The following is a 10824-nucleotide window of genomic DNA, read 5'->3' as shown; positions in this document are numbered from 1 at the left end:
GTTACGCTCCTCCGGAGCTGCGCATGCGCCGCGTGCCCCTTTGGCGTAAGACCTCGTCTCGCCGTAGCTTGCCGGCGGGTGGGGTCTTGTGCTGGCCGAGGGCCGCCAGCTGCCAGAATGGACATGGCGGCCGGACGCACCGGAGTTCTGCTGGCTGCCCTTGGTGTGCTTATTGTCTGTGTGGCCAACGGCTCTGGGCCTGTGGCTGAAGGAGAGGCGAGCGGGGAGGTGGAGTGGGTGGAGCCATGGGACGGCGCGGTTTTCCGGCCGCCCTCGGCCCTGGGCGCGGTGGGGGTGGCGCACAGAACCGGGACTCCGCAGCTGGGAAGGCAGGAGACAGCGGACTTGCCGGTGCTGCTCTGGTGGAGCCCTGGACTATTTCCCCATTTCTCAGGCGACTCGGAGCGCATTGAGTGCGCGCGCGGCGCGTGCGTGGCGTCTCGCGACCGACGAATGCGGGGGAACACGCAGACGCGCGCGCTGCTTTTCTACGGCACCGACTTCCGCGCGTCTGACGCGCCGCTGCCGCGCCTGGCACACCAGAGCTGGGCGCTTTTACACGAGGAGTCGCCCCTCAACAACTTCTTGCTGAGCCACGGCCCGGGCATCCGCCTCTTCAATCTTACCGCCACCTTCAGCCGTCACTCGGACTATCCCCTACCACTGCAGTGGCTGCCCGGGACCTCCTATCTGCGCCGCGCGGCGCCTCCTCTCCAGGAGCGTGCTGAGTGGCGCCGTCGCGGCTACGCACCACTACTCTATCTGCAGTCCCACTGCGATGTGCCTGCGGACCGGGACCGCTACGTGCGCGAGCTCATGCGTTACATCCCGGTGGGTGAAGGGGGCATGCGGAAGGGAGGGGGCGGGCCGGGAGGAGCCCAGGAACCGGGAGTCCAGGGCTACAGGCCCAACCCTTCTGACAGCCGTACTCTACTCCGCTCAGGTGGACTCCTACGGCAAATGCCTGCAAAATCGGGAGCTGCCCACCGCGCGGCTTCAGGACACGGCCACAGCCACCACTGAGGACCCAGAGCTCTTGGCTTTCTTGTCCCGCTATAAGTTCCACTTGGCCCTCGAAAATGCCATCTGCAACGACTACATGACAGAAAAACTGTGGCGCCCGATGCATCTGGGTGCTGTTCCAGTGTACCGCGGCTCTCCTTCTGTGAGGGACTGGATGCCGAACAACCACTCCATCATCCTTATTGACGACTTTGAGTCCCCTCAGAAGCTGGCAGAATTTATTGACTTTCTGGATAAGAATGATGAGGAATATATGAAATACTTGGCATATAAGCAACCTGGGGGCATCACCAACCAGTTCCTTCTGGATAGCTTGAAGCAACGGGAGTGGGGAGTGAATGATCCTCTACTGCCTAACTACCTGAACGGCTTCGAGTGCTTCGTTTGTGACCACGAACTGACTCGGCTGGACGCCGTGAAAGCCCATGCAGACTCTCCTGGGGACATCCCTGTCCCTGAGCCTCACATTGCCCAACCCGCTCACATGGACTGCCCAATGCCCAAACCTGGCTTTGGTAACTTGGAAGAGATTCCTGAGAATGACAGGTAAGGTTTGCTGGAGTCCAGTGCAGCTGTCAAATCAAATTGTCTACTTCCTTGCTTACTGTAGTTGGATTTTTCAGGTTTCAGGACAGCCCAAACTCCTGAGTCTGATAGACAGGCTGTTTATAGTCTTGCCTCAGTTTATCTGCCTAACTTTCTTTCTCCCTCATCACTGCCTGTACTGGTTCAAGTGGCTTTTTTTTTTTTTTTTTTTTGACTACCATTACAGACATTGTCCACAATAATTGATTCTCACGTGTTATTGCCTTGTTTATATTCTACATTTTTACTCATCCTTTTTCATTTTCATTTTGCCTTGTTTCCTCAATTACTCTTGTTGACACCTTAAAGAAAGAATGAGCCCATGTCATAATTTTCTCTTATTCTCCTCAGCAAAAGAAAGGAAAAAAAAAAAAAAACTGGAATGTAACTCAGTGGTGGAGTACTTCTGGATTCAGTCCCCAGTACTAGGAGGAAAAACAATAACCCTGATTTGGATGATAAATTATATGTTCACACTAGACAGAATTGGAGGAATGCTTTCATAAGATTAATGATTAACAATGATTGGCAGCGTGGTTGGAAGGGAAGTGAGTAATCAACAGTAGTAGATCACAGAAGGTGGTGGCATTGGGAAACAAGGTCTTCATGGGATGTGGAGTGGGAAAATGGTAAAGCTACTTATAGCAATAGAATGGCCTGCAGAAGCTGACTTGGACAGTGGATGGCAGCAGAGGGCTGCTTATGTATGCTGCTGGTACAGTATGGTCCTGGTGGAGGAATCTTCTTCCACCAAGTAATTTGTATTCAGTTTATGTTGAACATACTATCAGTTATTAGAGTAAAATATAAAACAATGTGAAACATTAAGAAAATATTTAGGTTATGTCTTTTAGACACTGGATGCCACTGCAACTTCATTTTGATTATTGCTATAAAGGTGAAACTTAAAATATTGGGCTGGGGATGTGGCTCAAGTGGTAGCGTGCTCGCCTGGCATGCGTGCGACCCGGGTTCGATCCTCAGCACCACATACAAACAAAGATGTTGTGTCCACCGAAAACTAAAAAATAAATATATATATTTAAAAAATATATATATAATCATCTGAAGTTCCTTGGGATAACTACTATTTCCATAGATTGGTCCCTGCCATGCCTGCCTCTGAATTCCCTCAATATTTGGGAGCCAGAAGCCGGCAAGTCAGGAATTTTTACTTATTGGGTAGACTGTGTGAGGTTAGTCTTTTATTTTCTGACACTTGGGGTAGTACTGGATTGACCTCACATTTCCTTCACTTCACAGGAGAACCTTGTCCTAGATAGAGGAAGTGTATCTGCTTATGATTTCTTTGTCCCCACTCAGAGAAAGGTGGGATTCATCCCTATGCTCTGATTCTAATACCAAATACCACTTGGTATTTCAGCTGGAAGGAGATGTGGCTGCAGGATTATTGGCAAGGTCTGGACCAGGGAGAAGCTCTCACTGCCATGATCCACAACAATGAAACTCAGAAGAGTAAATTTTGGGATTACCTGCATGAGATCTTCATGAAAAGGAACCAAAATCTCTAACTGCCCTTGTAAGAGCTTTTTACTTGGAAGATCTAAGGAGATCTTATTTTATCATGGCATACTTTCTTTTTTCTTTTTTCAGAGACAAGGGCTTACTGCATTGCCCAGGTTGGCCTTGAATTCTTCCTGCCTCAGCCTCCCATTTAGCTGAGACTAAAGGCACATGCCATTGTGCCCAGACAAACATTCTCTTATCATGGATTTAGTTATCTTAATGATGTGTTACCAAGGTCTCAACATGTGGTAATAGGTCTCCAGGAGAGATGGAGGCATCCAGTTCTTGGTTCATTGGGAAACAGAAGCCTAAAACACCCATTTGACACAAGGTGCTGGCCCAAAAGAGTTTTTAAAGGACTGTTCACTTCTCTAGCTCTTTCATCCTCTCAATTTTGAGGTAAGATGGGCCAGGTTACTTCTTAAAATTTCTATTCTATTTCCCAAACTCTTCCTTATTCTGTACCTTTCCCAATAATCTCTTTTCCTCATCTCTTGCTTTATGAACTGTTAAGCTGGTAGGGAAGCAAAGCTTCTGGTGTGTTTTATTCTGGTTTTCTGAGGAAGTTTTTGTTTTGTTTTGGTTGAGTCAGGATCTCATTCTGTTGCCTGAGCTGGTCTCAAGTAAACCTCTTATCTCAGCCTATAAGTAGCTGGGACTACAGGTGCACACCACTGTGTCCAACTCTTGGGGCCATATTTTTCATATTGTTACATTACTTTTCACATCAGATAGTTTATTTTAAATGGCCTTTTTCTAGTTTTAGGTTCTTTCCCACAATTTCAGATGGAGATACATAAACCTTGCCATCACTTTTTTACTGCTGGTTTGTTTTTAGGGTACATCTGGAATTCTATTTCATTTCATGAACAGATTTAGTAGCTGATACATGCAATGTCAATAATGTACTGCTCTGATCTATTTTATTTATTTATTTTTTTAATATTTTATTATTTTTTAGTTTTCGGCGGACACAACATCTTTGTATGTGGTGCTGAGGATCGAACCCGGGCCGCACGCATGCCAGGAGAGCGCACTACCGCTTGAGCCACATCCCCAGCCCTCTGATCTATTTTAGATCAAAGATGGAGACTAAAGTTGGAAATTACAGCAGAAAAAGTTGAATAGCCCAACTATTCCATACAGCTTTGTGGACAGAGAATTACTGTTAGATGGAGCACACCCAAAGCCCTAAACTCAGAGATGAAGAGGCAAGGCAAGAAATTTAAGCCACCACAAGTGGCTGGCTAAATAAAAACCTTAGATTTAGGGATGCAGCCAAGCCCTTCTATTCCTGTGGCTCAAACAGATAGTCTAGTGAGTAAGGAGACCATGAGCTTTCCCTGGAGTAGTGGAACAAAAAAGAATACTTTGGATATTAGAGCAACTCTGGTTGTAATATATTAGCAAATTACCACTGGAGAAGTTCTGTAGCTTATCAGTATATCTGATTATAAAATTATATATGTCCATATCTATATGTAGATAGGGAGATATATATGCATGTTAGATGCTTCAACAACTAGGTCCATGTTTAACATTGTAGCATCTGTGGATGTGATCAAGAAAAACTGTAATTTAGGCTGTATTTCATTGCCAAGGTTGTTTTTTTTTTTTTTTTAAATGGTGCTGAGGATTGAATCCAAGGCTGCGAACATGCTAATAAGCATGAGTTCTGCCTCTAAGCTACACCTCCAGCCCTTCATTTTACACTTAAAATGATAAAAGATGTCCTTTATCATAGTAGGAAAAGTTTTCATAACCTGTTTTGTCTCTTGCAGAAAAGAACAAAAAAAGACCTTCAAAAATACATCTGTTAAAATTTGATATAGTTGGCACCCATAAAAAACACACACAGGACTCTGATTTCTAAGCTTGCAATCTGTTTCAGTGCAGATGCTGATTCACATTGCAAAATACATATTGCATAAGTGCAAACTTAGGTTAGAACTCAGATTGCATTCTGTGCAATAAAAAGGGTAAGTGATGGTTATGCAAGAAGTAGAATAATCCCTACCTCTCCTAACTGCCAGTTCACATTAGCATTCCTTTAGCACTTTTATACACAAAGTAGGCCATTTGTTTTTGAATGGTTTGCTGAAGACTCAGGCCTGCTTTGTGCTCAGGTCTTCCCAGACTTTCTTCCCTATTCCTTTTAACCATGTAAGTATTCACAAAAAGCAGGGTAAATCAGGTGCTATGTTTCTATATGGGAAAAACAAAAACAAACAAAAAACTACTAGGAATGGCACCCTGGTACTTATCAATTAAAAGTTTCACTTTCCCTATGGAGAAAGCAAGCAATGTTAATTTTTTTGTGGTTTGGGGCCCAGCTTGCTGTGTATACAGCAGCAGTATATTTGCTGCAGGCTGTGCTTACTGATGGTAGAAGTGCCTGGTAGGAATCTTTCTTATTTACACTGTGCTCTACTGTGGGGGTAGAGCACAAGGCTAATGTCTTTATTCCTGCAAGTGTTGCTATTTTTATTATCTCAGGTTTCATTTTGTATAATAAACTGCTTTTTAAACAATGTCTTCTGCTTAGTTACTTTTTGGGTTTGGGCATGATACAGTTGGAGACTTATAAAAATATTTCAAATGTGTTCTTTTAAGAAGTATTAACACTATTCTATGCACTGGAGATTCAGCAAAGATGATACACAAACAAGACTCCTTCTCTCATAGTGCTTACATTTTAAAATGGATGTTGCAGATAGATAAGGCCATGAACAAAAATAAGCTCAGACTATGACAGGTGCTCTGAAGAAACAGGTTGATGGTGATGGGGTGTGAGAAGTGAGGGAAGGTTCTCTGACATGAACAGACTGAAGGGAAGAAACCCAGCCATGCAGATATCAATGGGAAGATTCTAAACATCTGTGATAAATGATTTTAACACAAATTTACACATCGAAGTAAATACTGCTCCTCCAAATTAGTCATCACATGAACTAAAGACTTGTTCAAAATATACTCCTTTTATAGAAACATTTCTTGGAGCTCATTTGGAAATGCCATAAGAATTCCTGGCACATCTTTGGGCTGAATTTTAGGTCGTTAAGAACTGAATCTGAGCCAGGTGCGGTGGCGCACGCCTGAAATCCCAGAGGCTTGGGAGGCTGAGACAAGAGATCCGAAAGTTCAAAGCCTATCAGCATCAGTGAGGTGCTAAGCAACTCAGAGAGACCCTGTCTCTAAATATAAAGTACAAAATAGGGCCGGGGATGTGGCTCAGTGGTGGAGTACCGCTGAGTTCCATCCCCGTACTAAAATATAAATGAGAACGAAGTCTGGGGGTGGGGTTGTAGCTCAGTGGTAGAGCGCTTGCCTAGTACGTGTGAGGCACTGGGTCCACTTTGCACCGCATATAAATACGTAAAATAAAGGTCCATTAACAACTAAAGACATAAAAAAAACAACAACAAAAAACTACGTCTGATGCATCACAACTAAAAAAGTCCCAGTCTATAAATACTATATGGTAGCTTCAACAGGACTGATGAGAGGATTAAAGATGAATGTGTAAGCGTTTAAACCTTACCCCACCCAATGGGATCCTTACAAAGGAGTGAGCGGTATTGTTACAAGATAAATGAGCTTAATTTTTCTTTGTGGCTTCAGAGAGGTACTAAAAGTAAAAAAACAGTTCCTGAAGGTTTGTTAAAAACATCTTTTTCCACCTAACATCTTTTTTTTTTTTTTTTTTTTTTTTAAGGAGAAAGAAATTTTATTGCTTTGCTTTGCTAGCAAAGGAGAAAAGAAACACAGGGGACTCCTATCTCTCATCGGGTATTTTTCGCAGCATTGGGAATTGATCCCAGGGCCTTGGCGCATGCTAAGCAAGCGCGCTACCACTGAGCTATATCCCAGGGACCTAACGTCTTAAAGACTCACATTTTATTTCGCTCCTCTCTTTTATCTTTGTACGCGTCAATCACCCTCTAGACTAGTCAGCCACCATCAGAAACGAGTGTTTATAAGGACCCTTTCCTGTAAGACCACGGTCCCCAGAGAGGAGTGGCTCGTCTCCTAACCTGCAAACGTGTATAGATCCGCAGGCTTTCGAACCCAGAGCTGTTGTTGCGGAGGCCAGAAAAAGAGATGCACAGCGAGCCTGGACTAGCCAGTAGGGGTCACGCGAGGTCACGCACGACGCCGCGGAGCCTGCCGGGAGCGCAGTACACAATGGCGACTCCCAGTCTGCGAGGTCGCCTGGCGCGGCTTGGGAACCCCCGCAGGCCTGTACTGAAGCCCAATAAACCCCTCATCCTAGCTAACCGAGTTGGAGAGCGGCGCCGGGAGAAGGGCGGTGAGCAATCGGAGCCTGGGAGGCCCCGGAACGGGAACCGGAGTGGGGTAAGGACGGTTGGGTAGGAGGGCGGGAAGATAGGTCTCTTTGTGACTGAGAGTCCCTCAGTTCTTCCCCTCCAGAGGCGACCTGTATCACGGAGATGTCGGTCATGATGGCTTGCTGGAAGCAGAATGAATTCCGCGACGAGGCGTGCAGGAAAGAGATCCAGGACTTCTTCGATTGTGCTGCAAGGGCTCAGGTGACAGCTCCTAGGGATCCTTCTCAAGAAAAGAACAGGGGGATGGATACAAATAGTTCTCCATGCTTTTTGCTAGGTGATGGGAAAGGTCCTCTCTTTAATTTGTGATCTGCTTTACGCCAAAGTGACAAAAATAACAGTTGAACGATTTGTTTCACTTCTCTGAACTTTAGTTTTACTGTCAATATTAGAAACCACGTTGTAGAATTTTGAGAATGTCAAAGAAGTAATGAATGGAAAAATCACCTGAGCAAATTTAAATTGCTGCTTAAATAGATTGTTGAACTTATCTAAGGACAGTTTGGTTTCCAACTTGGATTTAACCTCTAGTTTTTTGGTACCAGAGATTGAATCCAGGGGCACTTAGCCATTGAGCCATCCCCAGCCCGCCCGCCCCCCCCCCCCCCCCCCCCCGTTTTTTAAAATTTTGATGCAAGGTCTTGCTAAGTTGTTGAGGCTGGCTTTGAACTTGTGATCCTTCTGCCTCAACCTCCCAAGTTGTTCGGATTACATGGCACGTGGCACCTGCTAGCTTTTCTTTTTCTTTCTTTCATGGTCCCTGGGATTGAACCCAGGACCTTGTGCATGCAAGATAAGCACTCTACCAACTGAACTATATCCCTAGCCTACAACTGCTAGCTTTTAATAGTAGCTTCAGGTCATAGTTACTTGTAGGTCCCAAGTCCCTTTTGTTGAAAGCTGTTTACACAAGTGTCTCTGGATTGGTTAATACCTTAGTGTACTTCGGAGCATTGAAAAATAAAAACTATGTGCCTAGGGCATACTTTAGAATTGTTATTGTTTTTATTCTGTTTTTAGGAAGCACGAAAAATGAGATCAGTCCAGGAGACCATGGGAGAGTATGGGAGTTTACCTCCCAAGAAATTGAATAAATTATTACAAAGGTTTCCTAACAAACCTCATCTCAGCTGAAAGTGGAGAAGCATTTTCAATGATTGGACTATCACTTCTGAACACTGTGCAGAGGCATTTTAGAGATGTTTGCACTGTCATGCTCTCTTCCAAGGGTAAAATGAGGTGATACCCTTTTTTTTGCACTTTGGAGTTACAGTCTACATGGAAATTATGGTTTATCTTGAAATAAAATTCTCTGAAGAGAAATTGGCCTTTTGTTGTGAACTAGATACTCTTTTTCTTTGTATGTGTGTGTGTGGGAGGGATGGAACCCAAGGCCTCTGGAATTCTAGGTATTGTACCAGTGAGCTATATTCCCCAGACTTCTCTCCTTTCTTGAATCCTATATTCTCTCTTAGTTCCAGGAAGGTCTTTTCTTCCCGATTTGCCCTAGGGTGGACAAGATGTCTTTTTCTGCCTTAGAATCCTTTATACCATTTAGTGCTTTTGCTTTGGTTACTAAGAATGTTGAAGTTTGCCCATACGTAGAGCTTTTTGCCATCATCTGTATTTAGTGAGTGCTTATTTTGTGCACAGCCCCTTCAAGGTCCTCCCTTAATGAAGTTCACAAACTGGTGATCCAGAGGTTCTTCAGATATATTTTATGTGGTCCATGTAGATAAAAACATGTTTTTAAATTACCCGATCTCATTCAAAAATAGAAAAAAATCCATTTTTAGCCACTGTTTTAAAAAAAGTCAAAAAGCTCTGGCAACTGTATTTCCTTTTTTTACTTAGCAATAACCAGATGGAGCTGATTATTATTTGTCCTGATATTCCAGTGACCTCCCACTAGACTCTTTCAGATGGTGAAATAGGCTTGATTGACAATCATCTTCTGTTGTATTGCCTGTTCGGTTTTCTCAAGTTACCAAAGGTGTTTATTTTTGTAATCTCCTGGTATTTAGGAACAATTGCACATAGCACTTTATGTGTATTCTGGTCTTTCAGGTATAATTGAGTTAACCTTTTCTATGTACTTTTTAGTAATGAATGAAGGACAAAGTGATCAGTGGAGTTTTTAATGTTCCAGTGGGATAATTATTAAAGAGGGGTCTTTCCTCTTTATCCCCCAGTACCTATTCACATACTCCTTGTATTTCATGTCTAGAGCACTGTGCCTACTGCCTAGTTCTGCAAGCTAAGCCTTCTAGCTATACGAGGCCCTTTGGACTAGATTTAGGAGATTTTTGTGTTTGTTTTGTTTTTGAGTTGGGACTTGAACCAGGAAGTACTCTACTACTGAACTATATCCCTGGCCCCAATCATGGTATTTTCATACCATATTACAGTTTATTAAAAATATCTCAGAATGATCCAGGTGTGATGGTGTACTCCTGTATTCCCAGCAACTTGGGAGGCTGGGGCAATAGGATAAGTTTGAGACCAACCTCAACAAATTAGCAAGGCCCTAAGCAACTTGTCACAAAAAATAAAAAGCCCTGGGGATGTAATTCAGTGGTAAAGCACCTATGGGTTCAATTCCCAGTATACAATAAATAAATAAAACTCAAATGTAATTTATACTCATTTATTAGCTTCAAGATTATAGTAGTTATATCTTACATTTATTGTTTTGTTTTTGTTTTTGTTTTTGAGTGTGTGTGTGGTGCTGAGAGAGGACCTTGCCCATAAAGGCAAGCATTGTACCACTGAGCTCCACCCCTAGCTGGATCTTGTAATTTAACATGTAAATAAAGAAGCATTATTATGTTACAAATTTGTTTCAATAACTTTTTTTTTTGGTGCTGGGGATTGAACCCAGGGCCTCCTTCAGACAAGGCAAGCACTCTACCAACTGAGCTACATCTCCAGCCTTCATTATTTTGATAATTGTATTTAATCATAATTTGTTTCCTTTGTAAAATTCTTGTTTTACTTTATGCATTTGTAAACAGTGAGAGGAGGACCGTGGACTTCACCAGATTGCTAAACAGTCTATAACACAAAGATTAAGAATTCCTGGACTGAGGGGCTGGGGGGTACAGCTCCCTGGTACAGTGCTTGCCTAGCATGTGTGAGGCACTGGGTTCCATCCTCAGCACCGCATAAAAATAAATAAAGGTATTTTGACCATCTGTAACTAAAAAATAAATAAATGGATGGATGGATAGATAGATAAATAAATAAATAAATAAATAAATAAATAAATAAAAGAATTCCTGGACTCAAAGGCCTCACTGACAAAAAGAAAAACCATTTCCTGAAATCAAATGCCTTCTTT

The 10824-nt window shown here is 43.2% G+C and overlaps 2 protein-coding genes across 3 annotated transcripts; both read left to right on the top strand.

Moving 5' to 3' along the window:
- Positions 1-37: 37 nt before the first annotated feature.
- Positions 38-5666, top strand: Fut11 (fucosyltransferase 11). Of its 2 annotated transcripts, none has more exons than XR_006846236.2 (4): positions 38-831; positions 944-1569; positions 2993-3534; positions 4097-5666. XR_006846236.2 is itself a non-coding variant. In XM_046419757.2 (4 exons), the coding sequence occupies exons 1-3, from the start codon at positions 118-120 to the stop codon at positions 3138-3140; spliced, it is 1488 nt and encodes a 495-aa protein (XP_046275713.1). In that variant the 5' UTR covers positions 39-117; the 3' UTR covers positions 3141-3148; positions 4097-5666. The 2 variants fall into 2 exon arrangements, 1 of the variants encoding a protein (XP_046275713.1); XM_046419757.2 differs by having other exon boundaries at positions 39-831; positions 2993-3148.
- A 1617-nt stretch (positions 5667-7283) lies between these two features.
- Chchd1 (coiled-coil-helix-coiled-coil-helix domain containing 1) lies at positions 7284-8807 on the top strand. Its single transcript, XM_046419751.2, has 3 exons — positions 7284-7444; positions 7567-7685; positions 8505-8807. The coding sequence occupies exons 1-3, from the start codon at positions 7321-7323 to the stop codon at positions 8616-8618; spliced, it is 357 nt and encodes a 118-aa protein (XP_046275707.1). The 5' UTR covers positions 7284-7320; the 3' UTR covers positions 8619-8807.
- The last annotated feature ends 2017 nt before the right edge of the window (positions 8808-10824 follow it).

Source organism: Marmota monax, unplaced genomic scaffold (assembly GCF_021218885.2).
Source record: "Marmota monax isolate L192 unplaced genomic scaffold, Marmota_monax_Labrador192_F-V1.1 WCK01_AAM20220418_F8-fsc00019, whole genome shotgun sequence".
Taxonomy (NCBI): Eukaryota; Metazoa; Chordata; class Mammalia; order Rodentia; family Sciuridae; genus Marmota; species Marmota monax.
This window is presented reverse-complemented; position numbering and strand designations above follow the sequence as displayed.